Source organism: Dromiciops gliroides, chromosome 2, assembly GCF_019393635.1.
Source record: "Dromiciops gliroides isolate mDroGli1 chromosome 2, mDroGli1.pri, whole genome shotgun sequence".
NCBI classification, from domain to species: Eukaryota; Metazoa; Chordata; class Mammalia; order Microbiotheria; family Microbiotheriidae; genus Dromiciops; species Dromiciops gliroides.
This window is the reverse complement of record NC_057862.1, coordinates 537,746,289-537,773,879: the sequence shown is the minus strand read 5'-3', so window position 1 is coordinate 537,773,879 and position 27,591 is coordinate 537,746,289. Positions and strand designations below refer to the sequence as shown.

The 27,591-nt window shown below is 38.0% G+C and overlaps 1 protein-coding gene across 1 annotated transcript in view; it reads right to left on the bottom strand.

Moving 5' to 3' along the window:
- PSD3 (pleckstrin and Sec7 domain containing 3) overlaps window positions 1–27,591 on the bottom strand; it is a 538,748-nt gene that overhangs the window by 56,842 nt on the left and 454,315 nt on the right. Inside the window, 1 exon segment of the mRNA XM_043989192.1 lies at window positions 21,692–21,762. Coding sequence (XP_043845127.1) covers window positions 21,692–21,762 — 71 coding nt within the window.

Genomic DNA, 27,591 nt, shown 5'->3' with positions numbered 1-27,591 from the left:
TAGTTTTATTACTTATTTGAATAATTACATCTCTATCATATCTGTTTCTGGTTTCTGACTCCTCTCTCTCTCTGTGTTTGTGTGTGTCTTTCTGTTTCTCTCTGTGTCTCTGTCCCTTTGTATCTGTATCTGTCTCTCTGTGTCTGTGTGTGTCTTTGTGTCTCTTTGTTTCTGTCTCTCTGTGTCTTTGTGTGTGTCTGTTTCTCTGTATCTGTCTCTCTTTGTGTCTGTGTGTTTCTTTGTCTCTGTCTCTCTTAAGTGGATTTTATAAGGGGTCTTCTTTCTTTCTTTTTTTTTGGTGGGGCAATGAGGGTTAAGTGACTTGCCCAAGGTCACACAGCTAGTAAATGTCAAGTGTCTGCGGCTGGATTTAAACTCGGGTCCTCCTGAGTCCTCCAGTGCTTTATCCACTGCACAACCTAGTTGCCCCCCCCCCCTCCCGTGTGTCTCTGTATGTCTCTTTCTTTGTCTCAGTCTCTCTCTCTGTCTCTGTCTCTCTCCCTCCCTCCCTCTCTCCTAGAGAAGTTAGGAGACTTGGATGCAATTTCTAGGTCTGATACTATGTGACCTTACACCAAGTCCTTTAAACTTGTCAAGGGTCAGTTTCCTTATTTGTAAAATGACACTGTTACTATAGGCATTATTCATCTCAAAAAGCTGTGATGAAATCAAAGCCATCTGTAAACCTTAAAGCAGTAGAGAATTTTAGTAAGATGGGATCTGTGATCTTATTGGTATAAAAATTCCCATTCACCATAAGTATTGGTGCTTGCTAAAACTAAGTTATTTGCCTAAGGCCACAAGACCACTGTATTAAGAGGCAGATAGGAGCCAGGTCCAATCTATCTGTAAGAACTGATTGTTAAATTGTCAGCGTAAGCATTTACATTTTGGAAACCAGCAAATGCTACAAATAAGGGTTTGATTCATTGTTCTATTGATTGTTCAGACTTACATGATAAAGTAATCATTAACGATGGGGATTAGATTTAAAGGTGTATCAGGAAAGCTGGGTATTAAACATTTACTAGCACACCCCTGGTGGCAGGGATTGTTATTTATTTTTATTATTTATATATTTCTTCCTTTCTTTTATTTACTGAATGATGGCTAAACTAATCTTTTTTTTTGCACTTCAGTGGTTATAACAAAGGAGGGCTTTTGTAATATGTCTCAAGGACTATTATTACAATGCTATTTGAGACTTAAGAGTATTTGATAGACCTATAGATTAAAAAAAAAATCCTTCTCCTTTATGAATGTAGCCACATTCCATGACAGTAATAAATTTCTTTGGTAAATGTATTTCTCCCAGTAGAACAACTTTATGGATGTTGGTAGTCAGTAGATTGTTAAATAATGTTATTTCTATAATCACATCTGTCGTGAAATCTCGTAAAAGTTTTATGGAAGAGATAGGCACTTTGAAAAAAGACTTGGAGGCTATATTTTGCTCAGGTGAATCAGACAAAACAAACAATAAATAAGAGTTTTTTATGTTCTCTAGATTTCTCAGTCAGCTCTGTGACTGCATTACTTTACTTGTGGTAAACAAATATATCACAAAGAATTATATTCAATAAAAGTACTTCAGCAAGATATTTGTCACTATTTCCCAAAGAGTATTATTTATCAAACAACTATTTTACAGTGATCTAGTTTTGGGACAGAGAACACCTAACACCTTAACAACTATCATCAATTATTTTTAATACTCTGGATTATTTTAATGGAATTGTATCAATCTATTTATTTATATTTTTAGAGATATGATTACTTATCATTATATGGCATTATGTGGAATAAATATGCACATATACACATCTATGCAAATACATCAATATTCTGCATTACTTCAGTGGAATTACATACATGTGCTATATTTATATTCCCACAGACATCTTTATTATTTACGGGGGTGTGATGAATATGTCTCCATAGCCATATTTATATAAATGAAATGATATAATAAATGATCTCATTAGTTAATTACAAAATATTTATATTCATGTAGTACTGGCCATAATAATTGATCACCAATAATTTAAAATTACAGCTTTTTTATCATATTAAAGTGTTCCACCAATTCCACAAAGTGATACTTGTTTCCATAAAGTTTTTTCCCCACAGAGCAGACTTAGCAAGAACCTACCACCCCATAGAAAACTTAAAGTACTGATTTAGCAAAAAGAATTGTATCACTCTGAGGGTCATTCTAGCTAAATTCAGAGATTTGGCAGAAGCTGGGAGGTGGGGGGGGTAGCAGGAGTGCACAGCATCTCAAAAAGATCATTCTTCTGGAAGATGGGACTGGATTCTGCACTGGTGCATTCTATAAATACCCAAACTGAAGAAACTAACATTGCTTTTGAAGTACTGCCCCTTACCATGTCTAACAAATGTTATGTAAAATGTAACACATTGAGGGGGCAGCTAGGTGGTGCAGTGGATAGAGCACCGGCCCTGGAGTCAGGAGTACCTGAGTTCAAATCTAGCCTCAGACACTTAACACTTATTAGCTGTGTGACCCTGGGCAAGTCACTTAACCCTAATTGCCTCACTTAAAAAAACATTGTAACACATTATTAGTATCACTATAACATTAAAATATTTTTCCTTCACAACAGATGACTAGTAATTACAAGTAACTTGACCATTAAGGTTCATAATGTTAGTGTTTATAGCAAATTTATTTAAGATAACAGGCATTGAGGTGGCGAAGAGGATAGAGTGCTGGTCCTGGAGTTAGGAAGACCTGAATTCAAAATCTGGTCTCAGACACTAGCTGTATGACTCTGGGTAGGTTACTTAATCTTCTCTGCCTCAGTTTCCTCAACTGTAAAATGGAACTAATAATTGCACCTACCTTTCAGGGTTGTTGTGAGGCTCAATTGAAATAATAATTGTAAAGCACCTAGCACAGTGCCCAGAACATATTAAGTACTATATAAATGTTAGCTGCTGCTGCTACTACTACTACTACTAGATGTATGACCCTTGACAAATCACTTAATTTCTGTTTTTCTCATTTTCTCATCTCTAAGATGGATACAAAAATAGCAACCTTCCTCCAAGGATTGTTTTTAAGGATTAAATGAGTTTGTATTTGTAACTTTGCAACTAAAACTTTGGAACTTAAATTTTACAAATGCTATTTGTTATTATTATTGCTAAAGATTCAAACAATATTATTTGTATGGACTTTTGAATTTTTAAAGCACTTTCATATGTCAATCTTGCAACCCCACTCAGTTATGATTGTTAATAGTATAAACTCAATACAAACAAGTTTATCTGTGGTTAATGATATCATTCATCATCAATGAGTTAACAATTCATCATGCATCAAGATAAAATTAGTTCTGAAGCTCCCATATTCTCAGATCATTTCCAACCCCAGCCACAGTACTTCATTGTGCCTCTTAGATTTTATAATCTCTGTGAAGATCTCTCCTCTCTCCCTTTCAGTTTCTTTATGTCTTGTTTTGCCCAATTAGATTATGAGGTACTTGAGAGTAAGGACTATCTTATATACCTTTCTTTTTATCTCCAACACTTAGCACAATGCCTGCTACACAGTAGGCTCTTAATAAATATTTATTGACTCTTGTACTCTGTTAATTAACAATATTGTTCTTACATTTATATAATGGTTTAAGTTCCATCATCAAAGTGTTCTTCTCACAAATGACCTACAAGATAGGTAAGTGCTTTAACAATAAAAGCCTTGTGAGGTATATAGTAAAGTATTATTATTCATCCCCATTTTATTGATGGAGGGGTTCAAATGATTTGTTTGGGGTCATAAAATTAGGGACTATCAGACCTAAGGATGAAAACCCAAGGCATCCTTAATTCCAAGTCCTTTCTACCACCACCCAATTGCTTATGTTATTATATCTATTTCAGTTATTATAACTATTTCACAGATTAGAAAACTTAGTCCTGAGAGAAACTTTGACTTACTAAACTCTAACCAGTGAAAGAGCCAGACTAGAAGCCAGATTTTGTGATTCTTCTCTCAGTACTCTTTCTTTCCTCCTGATATCTTCTTAGTGCTCGGTCTTCTCATTTAACTGCGTCTGATGCAAAGCAGCCTTAGTCTGGCCTAGAAACTCAACCTGGGAACTTCTTCCTAGACTCCAGTACTCTTCTCTAATCTCAAGCCATAAAATATCGACTAAGACGGAAGTACTAACCCTAAATACCAATGGTACTTGTCACTAAGTACTCTTAGGCTATGCTCTTCTCCAGAGCTTTTCCAAGAAGACATCTGGAATGGAGGTGGCCCTTTCAATAATAGATTATTACTTACCCTCTACCATTACAGACTATTCTATTTTGGGACAACTTTAATTGCTAACAAATTTCTCTGGCTATTGAACTAAAAATCGGTCTACCGAATGCCATCTTCCATTCATTGGTACTAGTTTTGCCCATTGGGACCAAGAAGACATAATCCCTCTTTCACAAGATTTTAAATGTCTAAAGATAGTTACTGGGTCTTCCAACTAAAAGTTCCCTTCTTTAGGATAAACATACTCATTTTCTTCAATCATGTCACTTTGTACTCAAGAATTTTTAATGATTCCCTCTTGCCTATAGGATAGCATATAAATTCCTTAGCCTCACATTTAAAGTCTGCTACCTTTCTGGTCTGATTTTGTGTTATTTTCTTTCTGTCATTATCCATTCCAGTTGAATTCACCTACAAGCTTTTCCTCATATATTCCACTCCAATTTTCACCTGTGGTTCCTCGAACAAATGTTCCCTTAAGCCTATACTGTTCTCCCTTAACTTCTGCCTTAAATAATTGCTAGCTTCCTTCAAAGCAGCTAGGAGGTTAAACAAAATTAGTTAGGCAATGAAAGGATTTAGAGTTAGATTTTGTCTCAGACATTCACTAGCTAAGTGATTTTGAGCAAGTCACTTAACTCTCTTTAGTATTAGTTTTCTCATCTATAAAATGGGGATAATAATAGTACCTCTTATATGGCTACTGAGATGATCAAATGGGATATCTGGGGGCAGCTAGGTGGTGCAGTGGATAGAGCACCTGGAGTCAGGAAGACCTGAGTTCAAATTGGGCCTCAGACACTTAATACTTACTAGCTGTGTGACCCTGGGCAAGTCACTTAACCCCAATTGCCTCACCAAAAAAAAAAACAAAAAGGAAAACAAAACAAAACAAAAAAGGATATCTGTTAAGCACTCTACAAATGTCAAGAAATGTATGAATACTAGCTATCATTATTACTCTATTCAAAACACAATTCAGGTGCCATCTCCTACATGGGGTCGGTCTTGACCTCATCAGTGGTACACTCTCCTGTTTGAAATTATACATAATTCTGTTTTTACTTATTTGTGTACATGTTGTATATGCCCAGGAGAATGAGAGCTCCTTGAGGGTACACCCCTTTCTACCTTGGTTTCCTCATCTGCAGAATGGGGATAATAATAGCGCCTACCTCCCAGGGTGGTTGTGAGGGTCAAATAAGATAAGGTTTGTAAACATTTAGCATAATTCCTGGCACATAATAAGTACTATATGAATATTGGATATCATCATCTATCCATCCATCCTCTTCTGGGTAAACTCAACACTTTTTCAATTTCTTCCTAAAATATGGTAGCCAAAATGGTACTAAAGACATGATGTGAAAAGAGGCAGGATTCCATGGGGCTATAACCTCCCTTGTTCTGGATACCAAGCTTCTATTAACTCATCCTGAGATTGAATCAGCTGTCTTGGTGGCCACACCACACTGCTGACTCATATACCAAGCTAGATAGCCCATCCACTCCAACTTTCACCTTGCATCACAAAACTGCATGAAAGTTGTCTGCTTACAACACTGGACCAGTACCTCCCAAAGAAAGAAATAATCGCTCTTTTTCAAAGGAACTTTCCATACCCCCAAATTATACTTCCCGGTTGCCAACTGTACCACATCTGAAGAAAAATAGGCATAGCTCAGTGGTTCCTAGCTTAGGGGCCTAGAATTTTGTCAAAACGTTTCACGAAGCTATAAAACCACCAAGTATATCTTAAGCAAACTGAATAAAGATTTTTGCATGGATGCATATTGCTATTGTGATTAATAAAAGATCATTTCACTTAAAAGCTTTCCTGAATTCTAATAACCTTTTATCATTATGTATTTACTCAACTAACCAAATACTATTCTGTCCTTAAGATTTTTTTTGACATTAAAAATGGGTATTATATGTCTTGTAGGGTAATCTTAAATCAAAATTAGTTAGAGTTTAATTCCAGACTTGGAATTATATGGGTTTGGTACCTGTCAATCCTTCTCTTAGTTAATAGAAGGTTTTTCATGTGACAGAGGTAAAATCAAAGCCTTAGTCCCATGTCTTTTTCCTACAGTAAACTGAATCAATGTCTATGATTATGGAAGCAAAGACAAAACAAACATTGAAGCTAGCAGTTGACTATAAAGCTTTGTCTTCACAATAGGAATTCATCCTCATGACTAACTTTCATTGTTGCATTTATTAAATAGTTTTGGATATGATGGAATTGGGTTAGAGAAACTGAGGCATAAATTATAATAATAAAACAATTTCATATTTAAGAATATATATCATATAAACTGATTATGAAATGGAAAATAAGATGAATTAAGGCAAATTACTTTTCATAAGGAAAAAATTGCTCTCTGACATCAAATTTCTCTCCTTTCCCCTTTGTAAATGGATGGCCAAACAAAAAACTCTATCATATTCATAATGTTTTTAGCACACAGGAAAGCACATAGCAGGTATATAATAAATGTTCTTTTACCCAAGTATAAACTAACCTTCTAACAAGCACCAAGAATGGGATTTGGCCAAGTCATTAATTTTGAATTTGTGTAAAATGAGAAATGAGTTTTTCCTTATTTCATGGAATTTTCTGACCTCAAGGTATGGATTATAAAATGTATCACAGCATTTCAGCAGGGCAAATATCACTGCATTAGTGTACAATTAGGTGGCAGAGTATCACTTCTGTGATGCTAGCTGGGAAAGTTACCTCTGTTTTCTCAACTGTAAAATAAGGGACAGTGCTACTCAAATGATTTCTAAAGCTCTACTTACTTCTAAGATACTCTCAGATTTATATCTAATAATGTATGCCACTCAGGTGAATGGAAATGAGCAAATTCCAAATGAACATTTATCAAAACCCAATCAAGATATATTACTAATTCTTTTTTTCAAACCAGAGATCTCTCCTTTATACAAATAATACTGGAAAAGTAAACAGCTATCCTCATTATACCTAAGTATCTATTTTCCCCTACTCTTACTGTAATTTTTTTCTAATCAATCAATTGCATAATGTATGCAGAGCTTTGCAAATCCCAAACACCAACAAGTGTCAAATAATGAACATTGTTTAGATTTTACAAGTATGGTGGAATGAAAAGGACCCTGGATGTGAAGTCAGCTGAAACCCTAGGCTAAAAGCCTTCCTCCAAGACTCACTAGCTGAGTGACCCTGAGCAAGTCACTTAACTCTCTCAGCCTCTGCTTCCTCAGATATAAGAATACTTGTAGTGCCTACCTTAACGGGGTTATGGTGAAGTTCAAGTTAAGGAATGTACATAAAAGTTTTTTGTAAAACCTGAAGCACTATAATAAATGTACTTTGTAATACTGTTACATTGGACACAAACAAGAAGTTATTGTCAACATCCTTCCCACGATACAGAGTGTTATCAAGGGACCTGAATGGCAACTGGCAAAATTCAAGCTTTTGTCCCAGGCTTCCCAATGACTTGCTAGATGACTTTTAAACAAGAGACCAAAACTCTGTGTCACAGCTTCTCCAAGCAGGGGAGGAAGAGTCTCTGCCAGCAATGAGCAGAGGACTAATTAGCTGCTGTCTGTCAGGCATTCCAAATGGGAATTGTGCTTCATCAAACAGAAGCTTCCTGAACACAGCCTGTAGGAGGATGTATCAGTAGGAGTCCTCAGATCCCATCGAGTCAGGATGATTATTTGGGCATGTGGCCTCGAGGCTGGGTTGGCCCTTTTCCATCTGGAAGTTAGGATTTGGCACGTTTTCTTCCTGGAGAACACATACAGATCCCAAATCTAAGAGAACTGTTAAGTCCATTTGGGAGCACAGTAATTACCTTGATCCTGTGGAAGGGCTGTGACAACTCATCCTCTCTCTTTCTCTCTGTCTCTGTCTCTCTCTCTTTTAATTATTCTTGCTTAGCTCTCTCACCCACCTTATTTCTGATTCAAATAATTCACTGCAATATCATGGAGGTGGCAGATGCTCATAAGGAATTTTTTTTAAATCAAATGAAACCTTTAATGACTGTTCACTACATGAAAGGCATTCTACTAGGTATGAAGGCAGATAAAATCCAAAGAAGTCTAAGATATGGTGGGGCATGTAGGTAGTGCAGTGGATAGAACACTGGGCCTGGAGTCAGGAAGACCTGAGTTCAAATCTGACCCCACATACTCGCTCTGTAACCCTAGACAAGTCACTTAACCCTGTTTGCCTCAGTTTCCTTGTATGTAAAATGAGTCGGAAAAGGAAATGGTAAACCACTCCATTATCTTTGCCAAGAAAACCCCAAAATGGGTCGTGTAAAGTTGGACATGACTGAAAATGACTAAGCAACAAATAAGATATGGTCCCAATCTTACCTTCAAATAGTCATAATCTTATTGGAGTGATAAGATATAACTTAAAAAACTAATTTAGTATAACTGATTTTAAAAAGCTACTCAATAGAACAATGTGTATTATTAGGCCACATCCCTAAAATGAGATCATTCTGACAGTATAATACCAGCACACTGAAAAATAATAACACAATATTATTGTAATTGTAAAAAAAATCCACTATAAGGTATTTCCCCCCACCCCTCCACATTTCAATTCAAATAAAGATGTTTTATTCATTTTTACCTTTCCTTCTTTTTTCATCCCTGGATCACAGATGTACAGTAGCTGAAAGGGACTGCTGAAGCAATCTAGTCCAACAAACCTCATTTTACAGATAAGGAAACTGAGGACCATGGAGGACTTGTCCAAGGGCATACAGGTATAAAAGCTCAGAAATGAGATGAACTGTTCTGTTATTCTTTTCTTTCTAATCTTTCCAAAGTGTGTAACAATACTACTACTATTATAGGTAATAATAGTAACTGATAAGTGTTTTCTTTGAAATACCCAAGAGATAAGGCAGTTTAAGTATTATTCATCTCATTCTAGCAGATGAGGAAACTGAAACTGACAAGAGATGAACTGATTTGCCCACAGGCATCATATAGTTTTGGTGGTGTCAAACTGGCACAGAAAAGGTTGGGGGGGGACACTAAACCATACATGAAGATCCTTGTGGGCTGCACACTGACTCAGAAAATTACATATTAACATCATCTATGTTCTATTATAAGTATCAAGGCTGGGATTTTTTTTTTTACTACAATTTACTACTTTTAAAAGAAAGAATTTTTTTTAACCATATGATCATAGGATTACAGATTTAGAACAGAAATATACTTTAAGAGATTGCCTACCCTAACCTGCCTCTTTTTACATACATGAAGAAGTCTTAAGGCCCAGAGAGTTTAAGTGATTTGGCCAAGTTTATATAGGTAAGCAAGTGCAAGAACCAGGATTTGAACTCAGATCCCGTGACTTCTAAATCCAGCCTTCTTTCTTTGGCTTTACACAGATGACAGGTTCAAGAAAGATTCTCTATCACACATTAAAATCCAGTAGATCTATTACCAACAACTTATTTTTCAGCTCGGTGTGGGAGCAATATATCTTCCCAACAATAAGCAATCAGGGTAAGTAATTACAGTTCACATTTGGACTATATAGAAGCCAGATTTGGGGAGCAAAGTGTGGGCTACAATCTGGACTGATAATAGGATGTAAGAAATGTTATAAGGCAGTGTGCACTGTTAAATGAATTTTATAAAGAAAAACTGCTGAAGGAATTCAGAGGGAAAAAGAATACTATAAGCTGAGGTGGTTCAGGGGAAGGCTTCCCAGATGAGGTGGGATGTTCAGGCTTTTCTCTCTAGCATCCTCTTATTACATCAAGCGTCACTGGTCCCCTATCACCAGCAACAGATGTTTATCCTCTTCTAGTTGAAATCTCTTTAGTGAATCTATAAAGTAGTCTCTAAATCCTTTACACTTACTATTCATTCTGCCTAAAAGGATGGCATTTCCATGGTGGATAGATTAGTATTTCCATCAGTTTTGAACTAGTGAAGAAGGGCCAGTGAAATTCATTCTCTGACTCACTTCCTGATTCCTCCCCTCAGTTACCATGGCAAAGAACTAATTATCTTTTACGCAGAGAATCATGGAAATCTATAGGGCCCCTTTGATGTCTATGAAATAGGTAAGGAGTAAGGGATTTCCCAGGAGGAAATAAAAATCTCCTATACATGGTATAGAGTAGGAACCAAATACTTAGCAAAATTGGCTATTGCACACATCATTTTACTTGAAAACTCCTATAGCTCTGCTATGTTGTTGTTTAATCATTTCAGTCATGCCTGACTCTTCATGACTCCTTTTGGAGTTTTCTTGGTAAAGATACTAGGGTGGGCTTGCTATTTCTTTATCCAGGCCCATTTTACAGATGAGGAAACTAAGGCACACAATATTAAGTGACTTGCCCAGGGTCACAAAGCCATAAAGTATCTGAGGCCAGATTTGAACTAAGGAAGAAAAGTCTTCTGACTCTAGACCAGAACTCCATCCACCATGCCACCTAGTGGCCCATATCCTTCTTTTAGATATATCTGATATACCCCTCCTCTTTTATATACCCCCTCTACCTTAGATTCACCATTGCTTAGATTTCCGGTGCTTAGCACAGTGATTGGCACATAGTAGGCACTTAATACATGTTTATTGACAAGACATTAATGCCACCTCAGCTTGAGAGAGATTCATTTCAACCAACATTAAACACCTTCTATGTTCATGGTACTAAGATAGGGGCTGAGGGATAGAAGGCTGGGGAGAGGTCCTGATAGGCAAGATCCCAAAGCCCCTTTGTCATGACGATATTTACAGAGGCACGTGGGATATGGAACACTGTCAAATGCTACTCATTTCTGTTTTTTATTTTTAAGACTTCTGGATCTACAGCCTCAAGACAAGGCATCTTCAAATCTACTTGACCCCAGATCTGAGACACACCAGGATCAACAAAGAAAGCAGCCACAGCCCAGAGCTCCAGGTGAATCAGTGCCTCACTGCTCAGCCTCCTACATAGATCATGTTCACTCAAGCCATCAATCATCTGAGGGCCTAGCTTGAAGCCTGGCACAATTCAGTTTGAAGTCACTACCATGGATAAAATGGCAACATATAGAAACAACAACACAAGACCGACTGATTTTTTTTTTTTTATAAAAAGGATTTAAGAGAAGTCAGAGATCGATGAAGACAAATACAGAGCCCAAGACAGGACGATACAATGAAAAAGCTCCTGAAGTTTATATCAGTTGGAGGACTTTTTGCTAAGGACCCACATAACAGATGACTCATTATTTGCTGAAAAATAGACAGGAGGGCTATATCCATAAGTAAACAAATGATGAATCATTACCAGGACTGAGAAGAATGCAATCATTTTATTATTAATTCATTGCACTCAAAAATGTATCTTTTTTTCAAACTGTGAACAGCAGCAGATCAGAATAATGGTGAATGACCACAGCACACCATGGAATCTTAAACTCATCATTATCCACAATGAACGATTTATAAAATATCAATAAAGCAAAAAGCCACTACCAGGGTATCGTTATTAAAGTTTTCGCTGCCTCTAGTGCATGGGAAAGGTCCCAGGATGAAAAAGACATTTTTTCACCGGGCTAGGGAACCTACCAATCTTGCCACAATGCCCACCCTGCTGAGTCTGATTATTACTAAGGTCTGGTTCCTGGAATCATTCTGACACAAGGCACAAGTTTTAATCATCTCATCTGCCTGGGCAGTATGACAGTGGAAAGAGGCAGGAAAATGACCACATTTCAACTTGTTCCATACTAAAATGGCACCTGCTAATCAAGGCATTTTGTATACCTTTATATTCTAATTTTCCACCTCTTAGGGTAGAATTCAGTTCTCCAGGGACCTCTGCTTACACTTCCCTGAAGATCTGCCACTTAATTATGCATTAGGAGATGAGCTATTCAAAGTTTCCATATTTTATGCAATCTATTCTTCCACTGTACTCTAATCTTTAGTGTTATCTTTCTCTCCAAAGTTTGTCATGATTTTGCCCTTTTAAATTTATTTTTAATTAATAAAAATCTATTTTCTTTCCCTCCCAACACATTGGTGGTAAAAAGGGAAACAACCTCCTTGTAACAAATATGCATAGTCAAGCAAAACAGATTTCCATATTGATCTTGCTCAAAAAGCCATGCCTCATTTTGCTCCCTGATTCTATATCATCCTTCTGTCAGGTGATGGGTAACATGCTTCATCAGTCCTCTGGAATAATTTTTGCCTTTCTCCATGTCCACAATGCTTAGCCCACTACCTAGTATAAATAAGAGCTTAATAGATGCTTTTGGATTGACTGATTGATTGTTCCTATTTATGTCTATATGTTGGTGTTACCCAGTAGAATATTAAGTTCCTTGAGGATGGGACCAATCTTTGTTTTTCTTTGTATCCCGATAATATTTACTTAATAACAGTCAACTGAATTCAACATGTAAACATAGCTCTAGACCCGGAAAGTACCTCAGAAATCCACTCCAAATTTACAGATAAGGAAACTGAGATTAAAGACTAAAAAAGAGATTGTATAAGTATATAAGTAGCAGAGCCAGGATTCAAATTAAGTTCCAGATGACATATTTTTTCTACCATATCACTTTTTAGTCTCTCCTCAGTTTGACATAGAAAACCAGCAGTGGTGACATGGAGTACTCACTTAAGCCAAAGAGAAGACTGAAAAAACAGCTCCTGAGCTCACTGCAGTTTACTTTTCTCCTTAGCTCTATACTTTGCAATGTGTGCAATTTTTTTTTTTTTTGATAGACTGGTCTGATTAAAAAATCCAAAGTGTGACAATTTCACATGAAATTGGTCACCTTTACCCCTGAGTCTATATATCTTTTAAGTCAAAGCACCTAATGTGCCAGACATCGTGCTTGTGCTAAGTGCTGGAGGTACAAAGAAAGGCAAAAAACAGTCCTTGCCCTCAAGGAACTTCTAATCTAATGGTCTTAAATTTTTATTCTGCTCTGTTATAAATCCTATTAGGGTAAGTACCATGTCATAATTATCTTTGCATCTCTCCTTGCACCAAATACAAATTACTACACACAGTAGGCATTCAGTTAATAGCGGCCGAATGAACTAATGAGTTTGTAATTTCCCTCTTAATTGCACATCTAGGCTCTAGCAAGGTAATTCTAGTGTTAATGATAACACTCACTAAAAAGTTGAAGACAAATTTGTCAGACATACTGCAACCTATTCCCCAGTCATCAATTATTCTCTCCTCATGATTAATACATATATCATGGATATATAGGTGGCACACTGGCCTTAAGAGACAAGAAAACCTGAGTTCAAATCCTGCTTTGGTCATTTAGTGGCTGTGTGATCCTGGGCAAGTCACTTAAGCTCTCTTAGGCTCAGTATCATCATCTGAAAAATTGGGGGAATAGTAGCACATACCTTCCAGGATCATACTTTGCAAATCTTAAAATGCCATATAAATCCTAGTTATTAATTTGCTTTTACTCTTATATAGCTTTTTAAAAGCATTTCTCAGTGTGTTTGGTTTCTTAAATAGGCTTTAAATTCCCTCAGTGGTGGGTGCCTAGTACAGCATTCTGACCATGGTAGGTGCTTAGTAAGTCTTGGGTTGTGGTTTCTCTATAAAGGCCTGAGTGTAGGTCCCCTTGATAGTCAGAGGGGAATGTGACAAAATTACAAGAGAAGGAGTGGCAGGAAGTGAGATGAGTTAAGTATCTATGACTAGAATAAGAAAGGTATTTGTGTATGTGAAGAGCAAAGGAAGGGAGAGAGAATGTCAGAGGCTGCCTAGGGGAACAGAGGGATAGAGGGTGTACAGTTTACCTCAGAAAGAAATCAATATCAGGGCAGAAGAGAGATTCAGTACAATGTCGATACTCTGGGGATCTAACAGTTGTCTGTAGAATGTCACAGAGAATGGAGAAAGAAGCAAAGGACCAAGAATAAATATTCTATCTGGTCCCCATTATCTTCCTTTCCCCTTCCCAATAATAAATCAATAGTAGGAACTTACAAAGAAACTCATGGAAGGAAAATATGGGAGCCAAGAAATGATTAAAAGTTCTTTCTCCTAGGTGGGGAAAGCAATCTAGTAAAAGGAGGCAGAAATATTAAATGTTCCAGAAATTAAGATTCTCTAAAACGTAAGTCAGAATGAAACATAACCAAGAAGTATTCCAGTCTGACATTCAACAACTCCTTTGGTCCTGAGTGATACAATTGGGAAGGGAGGGTCTCCTGAGCATCTGCTTGAACTTTTTCAAAGAAGGTACTAGATTGTACCCCCCAACAAGCCCTCTACTAAATTTGGTTTCTATTTGTGTACTAAACCCTTATCCAAAACAGAAAAAGGGATACCGAAGTCTCCCATCATTACTTCTTGTAGCTCAGATGTTTCCCTTCTTGCATCTGCTACTAAGGTGTTTGAAAGCACATGCTTATTACTGAAATTGATTTCCTGTCTATGATTCCTTTCAGCTATGATATAGTTTCCCTATTTATCCCTGTTTATTTTTGAACGTTTTTGCTTTGTCCACAAACCCTAAACTAGAGCTGATGCTCTTTCTTCTTCTTTGTGATCAATATGTTTCCCTGCTATCCCTAAAAAGGAAAGAATATTGGAGTTTTAAGGGAGAAGCATGTGGTCTTCTGTCAAATTTAACCTCTGGGCTCTTAGCAACCTGAAACCAGTAATACTGAAATGCAATATAGCATTATAAAGCTTACGAGCTACTTTCTATTTAGATATTTCATTCGATAGCACAAATACCCCTATGAATAGCTATTCCATTCTCATTTTACTGATTAGGAAGCTGAGGCTCTGGGGACTAAATAACCTGTCAGTGATCACACAGATAGTAAGTCAAAGAAAAATTCAAACCCATCTTTTTAAAAAAGTTTTTGTTTTTTTAGTGAGGCAATTGGGATTAAGTGACTTGCCCAGGGTCACACAGCTAGTAAGTGTTAAGTGTCTGAGGCCAGATTTGAACTCAGGTCCTCCTGACTCCAGGGCCAGTGCTCTATCCACTGACCACCTAGCTGCCCCCAAACCATTTCTTTTTTACTTCATATTCATTACATCTTTTCCTATCTCTAACCATAAGCAGGGAAAAAACACACAGCAAAGAAAACCAATGGCTAATAAAGCAATAAAAGGGAGTGGGGGAGGTACAAGGCCTGGCAAACTCTTTATTCATATGATAGATAATAGAGGTGAAAGGGCTATCTAATCCCAGTCCCTTTATTCTTCAAAAGCAGAAGTGAGTCTCAGAACACCAGGGCCTAAGCCAACCTTGGAGTAAATTAGGGAGGATCTAGGAAGAGTGAAGAACCCCATATAAAGTTAGAATTGCCTCCTTTAGTCTGCAATCATCTGACAACAACAACATAAATAATAAGTCAATAATATAATAAAATGGTAAATAATATGACAATGATTATTGTTTAAGCCTCAACTGCTTAAAATTAAACTTGACTTTTGGGACATCACTTTAAGGTTTACAAATTGCTATACAGCTATCATCTCATTTGATTACAGATGATCTTGCATAGAGCATCCTACACTACCTTTTTGATGATCCATCATAGAAAATGGATCCTACCAGTTACAGATCTATAGCTGGGAAGGGAACTCCTAGTCCATTTGGTCCAGCCCCTTCATTTCATGGCTGAGGAAACAGAAGAGGTTCAGAGAGATCTCTGCTCTCCATTTGGTTCATATTTAAGTCTGAGATCACTCAGGGAAGGAAGCATCAGACGCAGGATTCAAACTCAGTTTCTCTGGCTCCAGAGCCAGAAAATAAACCTGAGAGATGTTAGGATGTTAAATGACTTGACTAGGGTCACCTAGCTAAGTAAGTATCTGAGAGTGAGATAATGGGGGAGAGAAAGAGGGGAGAGAGGAGGGAAGGGAAAAGAGAAAGATGGCAAAGAGGGAGAGAGGAGGAAGAGAAAGAGAGGAGTGAGGGAAAAGAGGAGACAGAGGGAGGGAAGAGAGTTAGGAGAGGGAGGGGAAGAGAGGGAGGAAAGAAAGAGAGGAAAGGAGTGAGGGGGAGGGGAGAGATGGAGAGAGGGAGAGAGAGGGGAGAGAGAAGGGAAGGAAAAAAGGAAGAGAAAGGGAGGGGGGAAAGAGAAGAGAGGAAGGGACAGAGGAAGAGGGGGGAGAGAGAAGGAGAGAAGAATGAAGGGAAAGAACTGGTCTTAGAGAACAAAGATACCTGGATTTTAATTCCATCATTTACTATGTATACGAGCCTAGAGAAATTACTTAACTTTTCTGAACCCTAGCTTCCTCATCTACAAAATGGCTAATGCTTTGAGGTAAGGACCAAAGGGTTGCTATAAGTATCAAATTAGCTAAATGCCTGTAAAAGGTAAATGATCAGGGGCGGCTAGGTGGCGCAGTGGATAGAACACCGGCCCTGGAGTCAGGAGTACCTGAGTTCAAATCCGGCCTCAGACACTTAACACTTACTAGCTGTGTGACCCTGGGCAAGTCACTTAACCCCAATTGCCTCGCCAAAAATAAAAATATAAAAATGGGTACTGTTGTCTTGGACCTAGTATGATCATTCCCCCTCTCTTACCCTGTTTCCTTACTCAGGGGAGCAGAGCAGATAGTCACAGCAAGGTCCCTGTACTTCTGAATCTTTGGATTCTAGGACTAGGACAAAAGAAGAACAAGCAAGCTGGGATAGAGTTTTCTGGTGAGAAGTTAAAGATTCCCAAATCACTTACTGAAGGAACAATGAACTTTTCAGAGTGCTTGTCATGTCAGGGGCAGGTAGCCCCAGTTCTCCATTTTGGTTCCCATAGGCCAAAGAAGAGCTAAACAGATACCCAAGGAAGCACTGCTCCATAGACTAGTCAAACCGGTTGTAAGTATTAAATTCACAAGTGGGGCTTTGTCACTGTTCTAGGTTCATCTCAGGGTTCTAGAGAAGCAAGGGTCAGGTGGTGACTAAGTTGAGATTCATTTCTTAAACCCACACATGGATTTATCATTTCCCACTTGACCTTTCCTTGCTTTCTAAAGAAAGCCTCCCAAGGGCAAAACTGACATTCAGAAGATAATATGGCTTTATGACTTGTAGGTGCTCTTTTTTCTACCTCCCTTCCATTTTAAGCGCATATTTTGCTACCATGTTGGCATTTTAATGTATTCAAAAAGACATCATGACAATGGTGAAAAGGATGCTCAACTTGGTGGAGAAGCCCTGAATTCTTTCCTCATAACTGAAGAGGACCATGTTTAGTAAGTCACCAACCACTTTGAGCCTCATCTGTAAAATGGGTGTGAGAGGCAGCTTGGCATAGTGGATAGAATGCCAGCTTGCAGGCAAGCGAATGTCTTGGGGACATAGGAAATTAAAACTATACGATGTATAGCAGATGCTGATCTGCACTGGTAGTACATAACCCATAGGATCATTTTAAGGATCAAATGAGACAGTATATGAAAAATGCTTGACAATCCCTAAAGCACTCTACATAGCTATTATTATTATTATTATTATTATTATTCTTTCTACCTGGGTGACTTTGGGCAAGTTGCTTGACCTCCCTGGGCATGTTTCTCCATCTGTCAAATGGAAGAATTGGACTAGATGATTGCTAAGGACCCCTTTGTGATCTTCTAAAATTAAATTTGTGCTGTTTTTTTTTTTTTAAGTGAGGCAATTGGGGTTAAGTGACTTGCCCAGGGTCACACAGCTAGTAAGTATAAGTGTCTGAGGCCGGATTTGAACTCAGGTACTCCTGATTCCAGGGCCAGTGCTCTATCCACTGCACCACCTAGCTACCCCCCTTGTGCTCTTGGTTAACACACAGTTCCATTCCCTACTCTCTACCACCAATTTTGTAATACCATAATGTGAACTTCTTCACAGTGTGACGTGTAAAAAGTTGGAGAGACAGAGTTCCTGGATAATTAGTCATTTTATTAATCATGCTAGCGAATAATTAATAAAAGGATCAGTGGCACTCTCAAATGCCAAAGACTCCTCAAGGGAATTCATTCAATGCTTATATGCCCTTAAAAGAGTAGGTGTTCTTGAGGGTGACAATCAACTCTGAGTAGTTAACAATAAGTGAGAAGAATGAATATTATAATGAGAGGTGGGATTATTCTAATAAAGGGCTGGGGGACCTGAGTGATCAACCAGTCCTAGAAGAGACTTATCTATACCCATATCACCCCCATCTAGGGTAATCTACAGACCGCATATGGGATTCTGTAACTGAATGTGGGGGTCATGAAAAATTTGGCAGTAAATGTTTGAATTGTATACCTATTTTATATTCCTATATACCTGGAGTTGTGTAGAAACTTCTCAGGCAAAAAGGGGTCACGAGTGGAATAAGTTTAAGAAGCCCTGATCTAGAGAAGAGGGAGAATCCACTTTTTCCCCAGACGTGTCTGAGTAAAACACAATGGGCCAGAATCCATCAATTCACCTACACTCAAATGTCTTTACCTTTTGAGCAGATCTGAGTTTTTCTTCTCATTATCAGCCCTGCACTTCAAAGGCAGCCTGAATAACCTACAGGGGCTGATTTTTGAATGAGAAAGTAGAAAAGGAGAAAAGCCTTAGCTCTGATTCAATAATTGGTCATTAATATAAGAGAGAAATAATCATTTCTCTCAATAATAGGAAGGGAGGTTCACTTTGTTATCCTTACAACAACCCTAAGAGGCAGGTGCTATTATCATTCCCTATTTGTCAATATGAGGAAACTGAGATCGAGAGGTAAAGTGATTTGCCCAGGAAATATCTAAGTTAAAATTTGAATTCAGGTCTTTCTGATTAAATGAATGCCATGGAACATTTATTGTTATGGTTGAGTCATTTCAGTCATGTCTGACTCCTCATGACCCCATTTGGGGTGTTCTTAGCAAAGATACTAAGAGTGGTTTGCCATTTCCTCTTCCTACTCATTTGACAGATGAGGAAACTCAGGTAAGCCAGGTTAAGTGATTTGCCCAGGGTCACACAACTAGTAAGTATCTGAGGCTGGATCTGAACTCAGGTCTCCCTGACTCCAGGCCTGGCACTATTCATTGTGCCACCTAACTGCCCACATGGAACATAGTAGGTGCTTAACTAATGCATCTTATTTCCTTCCTTCTACTTTGACTTCTACCTTGTCCAACATTCTATTTGAGATGTGAGCTAAGGCTTGAAGAAAGTCAAGGAAACTAAGGTGGGGGAAGAAGGCTCTCTGACTCAAGTGGATGCTGATGGTCCTCCCTCCCTCTTTCTCTTTCTTCCTTCCTTCCTTCCTTCCTTCCTTCCTTTCTTCCTTCCTTTCTTTCCTTCCTTCCTTCCTTCCTCCTTCCTTGCTGATTCTTTTTTTTTTTTTTGGCGGTGCAATGGGGGTTAAGTGACTTGCCCAGGGTCACACAGCTAGTAAGTATCAAGTGTCTGAGGCCAGATTTGAACTCAGGTCCGCCTGAATCCAGGGCCGGTGCTTTATCCACTGCGCCACCTAGCTGCCCCTTCCTTGCTGATTCTAAGACTAACTCTCTATTTAAGACTTGAGCTGAGTCTTTGAGACTAAGGGGCAGGGGTGAGTGACAAAGGCTCTCTGATCGAAATGGAGGCTGATGATATTTCAGACTAACAAACTTTTTCCCACTACTAGAATTAATATTAGGAACTTACCTCTAATCTTTTGTATCTAGCAGATGAAACTAAGAACATTAAATACATGCAGAGAAGGGGGAAGGAGAGCAGGAAAGTTGGATCCACAGAAGCCGTTCTTCTAGGCAATGATTTGAATGGTCTTTATAAAGCAGGGCCAAATCACCCTTTTGAAGGTTAGGGTTCTGTTCTGAATGATGGAGAAGGTGTGGAAATCCTATGGCCTGCCATTCTATGGACTAGTTGTTTTTTTTTTTAACACTAATTTACCAAGACTTGTTTTTGCTATCTTTTATCTTTTTCACATGAATTTCAGCTAAAAAAGAAGAATTTTTTTTTTTTAAGAAAGTGGGATTTCTGCTAGGAAAATAGCTGGAATCTGCATATGAAGACATACCAAACTTAAAAGACTCAGTGTTGGCCCACTATACACATATACATACCAGCAAAAGGGCTGGGGGTGAGACATGGGGGAAGGAGTCAATATCGCTGACTTGTTAAAAAAGGGATCACAAATAGCAGAAAATGCCATCTGATCTAATGCTTCACATGTTTTTTTACACCAAAAATTGTCTCTCTCCCAGAGAAACAGAAGCTCAGAAAGGCAGTGACGAGAAAACATTTGAAGCATATTAGAGAGTGTGTGTTTTGTAAAATAAAGATGAACATGAATGAAATCTTGAAAAAGAATTTTTTTTTACCCCAGGCTGTGAATTCTTCTAGAAAATCTGTGTCCTTATGCCATGATCAAAGAGAAAGCTAAAAATGTGGTTCCCAAGCGGACATATGGTGACTCTCAAGTTCTCTGTGGCTCCCCAAGGGGCCTCCGTGGGGCCTCTATGTGGCTGTCCCTAGAGCAGCACTGTCTTCAGAAACATTCCTGAGCCTTGGAGGGATATTACACATTTTGATTCCCCATCTATAAAGAACTGGAGGAGATATTAGCTCCTCTCCAAAATGCGAGAATTCCCAAGTGGGATCAGAAACACACATTTAGCATTTCAAGACAAGGAAGGTAGTTTTCAAAAAAAAGTGTGATGAGTTCTTCCTGCCCTGAGTGATTGAAACCCACCTTGCAAAGCTAAGGTAAAACTCTATTTGACTGAAATCTCATCACCTAAGCTTAAGCTTGGTCTGATATCAGCGAGATAGGATCAAGGGTCATAGTCTTAGAAGTAAATGGGACTATATAGACTATCAAGTCTAATCCTCTCATTTTCCAGATGGGGAAACTGAGGTACAGTGAAGTCAGGGTCTTGTCTAGGGTCACAGGGCCAGAGAGTGGCTGAGGCAGTATTTGAACCCAAGTCTTTCTAAATCTACATCCAGTTTCCTATGCAGTGTGCCATGATAGCTCCAATCAGACAAGACTTAAAAACATGGGTAATCTTTAGCTATAAAACTATAATGGAAATATTGCACACACATATAAAAATACCATTAAAACTATTAAGTACAAGCTTTATTCAACCCAACAAAAGAAGAGTGAGCTGGAAGTCTCATGCGATTTAATTTTCTGATCAATCAAATTTTCTAATTTGAAATTAAATGTGTGTATATATGTGTGTAAGACACTAGGAAATCAACTGTATACAAATAAGATAAAAACAACAACAGGTCATCAGTGTGGAGCGTGAAAGGTGAAATGCAATTTGTTTTTTTACTCTTCAGGTGGTCAAAGGTGACTTGTGTACAATGGGCCTTTTTTTCTGTGCCCCTTCTTTAATTATTGCTTCACAGAAGTTCTATTTTTACCTTTTGTAAGTAAAGCACTGTTCCCTTCAGCACAGCATAAAAGGTCTTCCACCCTCGCTTTCCTCTTGGAGCTAAAAAGAAAACAAAATAAATGGGAAAAATCTTACTTGAAGTCATTTGGCATTTTAGAAAGACAATAAACATCTTTAGCATTTCTCTGTTCAATGTGGTGATTAAGATTCAAAGTGCACCATTTGCTGCTGGAGACAAAATAAACCCCCCCACATGGTGGATGAAGAAACTGACTTAAAGAATCTTTATTTTTCAGAGACAGCATTCCAGGGCACAGCAAAGGCTGTCAGGGAAAGAGATTTGGCACAGCAGTTGGAGATTGAACTTTGTCATTGTTGGGAGGTGACCAGAAAAAAAGCAGAAACAAAAAATAACCAAAGAGAAGTGTTACACATCTCTCCTAGGCCAGTAGGTCCCAGCTTTTTTGCAGTACCAGGAGCTTTTGCTATAGTCTTTGAATCTTTTCCTAAATGCACAAGGCTGACAATAAACCCAGTTTAGAGCTGTAGTTTTACAGTTATGAGGGACGTGAGATATAGTTCAACCTCTTCTATTTTTGTTTTTTAAAAGTTTTATGGATGTCTTGTGTTTTTGCCCTCCAGTTCCCTGCAGACCTTTCTCTCCCATGGACTCCTCCCTTGTAATGAAGAAAAAAAACAATAACAAAAAAATTACAGACAACTGTGTGGGTCTCCCATTGTTTTAGCAAGAGTAATGAGGTGTTTTATCATCTATAATACTTCAGCAAACAAAAAAGCAGAAGCCTGGAAAAGAAATCTTTTAAAAATAATTTTTATTGTCCTTTATTAATAGCTAACCAAAAATATTTTCAGTTGCACTTTATTTTCTATCCATTATTATTACTATTATCTAATGCTGATAGTTCTACTAATAATGGCAATAATTATTATTTTATTTGGACCTGTGATTTGACCTGTAAATTAATTGATTAAAGGGAACTCCAAGGGAAGGACATTTCTTCTACTGACACAAGTTGGCACCTTCTCTGCCATCTGCACACAATCAATAAACATTTATTAAGTGCCTACTATGTGTCAGGCACTGGGTTAAGTGCTGGAATCTTAGAGAGCTGCCTAGCTTCCTTCAAGTCTCAGCTGTCCTCCTTAATCTTGGTGCGCTCCCTCTGAGGCTACCTTCAAATCAAGCTTGTTTGTAAACAGGTGTTCTCATGTGGTTTCCTCCCATTAAAATGTAAGCTCCTTGAGAGGAGGCCTGGTTTGGGTTTTGCTTTTCTTTGCATCTCCAGTGTTAGCACAGTGCCTGGTACTGAGTGACCAAGAACATAGGAAGGTTAAGTGATAAGCTCAGGGGCTTGACACCATTAAGCTCCAGAGCAGTGATGTTCTCAGTGTAGAAACTCCTTCTCCTGAGGCAGATCTCTGGACTTCACAGTCTTAAGAGTTTCCTGGGGAAATCGGAGGTTACTTGAAATGCCTCTGGTACCACAGCTAATATGGCATGGGATCCTAGAGCTAGAGGGGACCCCAGAGTCCATGGGTTGCAACCCATTCAAGTTGTAGATAAGAACTTGAGGCCCAGAGAGGTTACGGGATTCGCAAAGTAACATAGGCAGTATGTGGTAGGGCCACTATTTAAATCTAGGTCCTCTGATGCCTCTCCAAGGCAAGAATTTGAACTCAGGTCTTACTGGCTTATAAGACTAGCCCTCTCTCCACTAGGTTATGTTATGTACTATTATAATGATATCATAAGCAACATTACAAAGACATTTACAAACAAAACAGCCTATTTCTTTTCTTTCCGAGTGTGTGTGTGTGTATAACAATTTAGGTTAAGTGACTTGCCCAGGGTCACACAGTTAGTGTCTGAGGCCAAATTTGAAATCAGGTCCTCCTGACTCCAGCTCTGGTGGTCTATCCACTTCACCAACTAGCCGCCCCAAAACAGCAAGTTTCAAAACAAAGTTCTCAAGTCCTTATTAAAAACAACAATCACATTTTTTTCATAAATGAATATATTAACAAGTATTCTAGAATTAGGAACACAACTTTAATGTTTCCCTTTACTTATTCTATAGGGGGTAGGAGAAGTTTCAGTTGATCACATTTCTATTTAAGAAATTCAAGAGTTTTGTTTTGGAATTCATTGTATGATGCTAACTTTTTCTTTTGTTTATAATTTTGTAGAACCTTGGAAACCATCTTTTAAAATGTGGTCCCTTCAAACACACCAAATTAACACAAATTGGAGATAATAATAATAACTAAGAGAGCATTTTATGGCTTACAAATGACTTTGTTCAGAACAAACCTAAGACAAAGCCGGTTTTAAAATTGTCAGCTCCCTTTGAAAAATGAGGGAAATGAAATCCAGACAAGTCACATGATTTGCCCACAGTCACACAACTAGGAAAGAGAAAACAAGACCCCAAATCCAAGTGTTCTAACTCCAAACCCGCTAGATATCAAATATACCCCTACTGCCTTCCCAAGCTGTTGCCATATGTGCCTTTCTTCTGTACTTGGGATGTGTACAAGAGTTGAGTCTGTGGATGTCTGTTTGAAAGTTTGAAACTGAAGTCTTGGTTTTTAACACTTTAGTTTATCTATTCAAGTCCCCTTATTTTATTCCTTTATCTACAATGTTTACTGATACAAAAATCAATAATTAGAGTACAACAAAACCCCAGGAATTTGAAGAATAGGGATCTGGGTTCGGAATTTGTCTCTGATTCTTACTACTACTTTTGTGACCTCAGGCAAGTCATTTAATCTTTCCAGGACTCTGTTCCATCATCTGCAAAATGAGGGGCTTGTGGTGAATGGCTTCTTAAATCTTTGCCAGCTCTAGATATATATTCCTATAATATTACATAATAAGCTGGTGGCACCTCTATCACTAACATACTTAATGATTGAAAGAAATGAAGGCCATAAATTAAATTAAATTAGAATTTCAGAAATTAAAAATTTAAAAGAAATAAGAACCAAGTTTTGGGTTTAAATGATACATTAGGACACAATCCCTGACAGGTATATAAATGGGTTGCAGAGGTGTTCTATACTAAATTACCCCCAAAAAAGATAGAGACCTAATTAATGTATTGAATTTAGAAAACCTTTAGTAACCAAATAGCCTTTATTCAATATCAGAGAATTCATAGTGAAGAGAAGCCATGAAAATTACACACATGTGGAAAAACTTTAGGCAGTAGTGACTAAGGTTGAACCTTAGAATCACTTCCAGTTCTAATAAATCTTATTATCAAGGGTTACCTCAGGCATCTAGAAAAAAAGGAAAATAAACGTTTAGTCTATCTATATCCAGGCACTCAATTTAACTAAGAGTGAGCAAAAAAGGAGAGTTCATCCCTTACTTTAAATTCTAAAATTCATACAGATCTTGTGAATGTAAAAGAAAAAGCCTGTAAATATCCCGAAATGGGAAGAAACCATAGAAATATAGTGAATCTCAGCTCTTACCCTGCATATTGGGCTAATTTATAAAAGGAGAGATGATATGAAGTCCTTTAGGGATCAGAGCTTTATAGCAGGAAAGAACCTCAAGAGGCCCAAGCCTCTTGATTTTAGAGACAAGGAGCCTGAGTGAGTTAATATATGGATAAAAAATGTTTTGTAAACCTTAAAATGCTGTAAAATGTTAGCTGTTGTTATCAGGTAATTTAATACATCTGTAGAATGGACTTCTTTTCCTCAGCTGAATTCATACACCATTCACGACTGATGCATATGACAAGGCAGATGGATTTGCTGTGTGTGTGTGTGTGTGTGTGTGTGTTGTGGATCTAAGTTTTGGTTTTCATGGAAACCCTTGTTTGACCACAGGGTACAATGGTACACACAGAAACCCTTTTTCTGATGTACTGAGAAATAATGAAATTGACTCCTATACCATGAATGTCATTATTACTTCCTTCATAGCTTCATCAGAGATCTATGGGAAGAGAATTCAGAAGAATACAGATTTACCTTCCTATGGATATTTGGTAAGTATAATGGTTGGCAGGTGAAAGACGTGAAATGAAAATGATCAGTTCTTCCACCTTTAGATTTATGTGCCAAACAATGGCTTTTTTTTCAGAAGTTTTAGATGTATAAGAACTTCAGCTAAGAAAAGAAAAGGAGAATTTTCTCTCTTGGTTTATGTAAAGTCTTGGAGATTGTCCAATGCAACAGCACATATTATAATAAAAAATCTATAATTTATTAAAAACTAAATGTACTTTTGGAATTTTATCAAAAATTTGTTACTTATTAATGATAATAATCCTTTATGACATGTATAGTGCTTCAATTTTCAAAATACTTTCACATTTATTATCTCATTTAGTATGCTGGGATATTAAAGGATATTAAAGGCCATTTAGTTTAATGTCCCCTCACTCCATTTTACAGATGCGGAAACTGATACCCAAGTCAACTGACTTGCCTAAGGTCACAAAGGATTTTGGTAGAACCAGAATCTGATCCCAAACCCTCCTACTCCAAACACAAGTCTTGTTTCTACTTTGCCATGAGGGTTCCCACAACTCTCAAGTAGAATTTAAACTCCCTGAGGACAGGGAGCTTTGGGGTTTTTTTTGTCTTTATATCCTCTGTGCCTAGTACAGTGTCACACATATAACAGGAACTATAGAAATTCTTACTGAAACATTGAAATGGTAAGGTAGGAGAGCAAATAGAATTATTCCCATTTCATAGATGATAAGGAAACTAAAACAGAGATTTTAAAGTAATTTGCTCACATCCCAAATGGCAAATTATTGGCAGAGACTAGACAAGGACCCAGGTCTCTGGACTTGTATCCTTGTCTCCTTTTGTACAAATTGGCTGAGGAGGTATTGCTTATTCTTATGTTTATGTCAAATGGGAAGCTATATTTAACACAGGCTTTGCTGTCACCCAAAAGAAAGCTTTTAAAAAAATAACTCCAGCCAAAACACAATTGTCAAGTCTCTTCTCATTGGGTCCTCAAGCATTCAGGGCTTAGAGAATCCTGTGTTATGTCCATCTTCTTTACAGCACACAGATGCTCATTTCAGCATCACGCTGAGCTATCCACCTGTCGAAAAGGAATCAAAACATTTGCTCTGTGGGCCTTCACAGGAAGTAGAAACCAACCCTTTCTGTTGGCACACAATCTCAGTACCCGCTGCTAAAGCATATATGTACCCAGCAGAAGGTAATAGGCAGAACCAGAGAAATGCATTGTTAAATGTGTCTGAATAAATCTTTACTTGACAATGACTGTTCTCTTGCACAAATGTCAAAGTAGAACAACTTCAAAGGGAGGGTAACAATATGGATGCAATCATTTTACAGGAAAAACCATTCCTTGTATTATGACAAAGTAGACGAGGAGGCAACATGATGGAAAGAAAAGAGTATTGCATGAGACAGGAAACCTGGGATCTGGTGCCACATTCACCTCTTGCTAGGTTATGTGATCTCTGGCAAATCAAGGAACCTGCCTGAGATACTTGATAAGTAACCCTGAGGCCTGTTCTGGAATAAGATGCATCATTTTATTTTTCAGGATTCTCTGGCCTCTAACACAAGCATTCCCAAGAGAGGAGGGAAGGTGCTGTCAAGGATGGAACTATCACTGACCTTGTGCATCATGACTAATAAATTCATTCCACGTGACCTTTGTCTAAGACCTCGGGAAGTTTAAAGCACTGCCGAGCACAGCAGATTTCTCCAGGTGTACAAAAAAGGGGAAAACAGAGACATGACAACGATGAGTGGGAAGATCTCCAGAACTACAATGCTATAACACGGAAAGGTCTAACCAGATCTCCCCCCACTCTCCTCCTTCAGGGATTGTCAGCTCTGTAACAGACCACAGCAGAGCATTAGCCAAGAAGTCAGCAGTGATGGTGACAG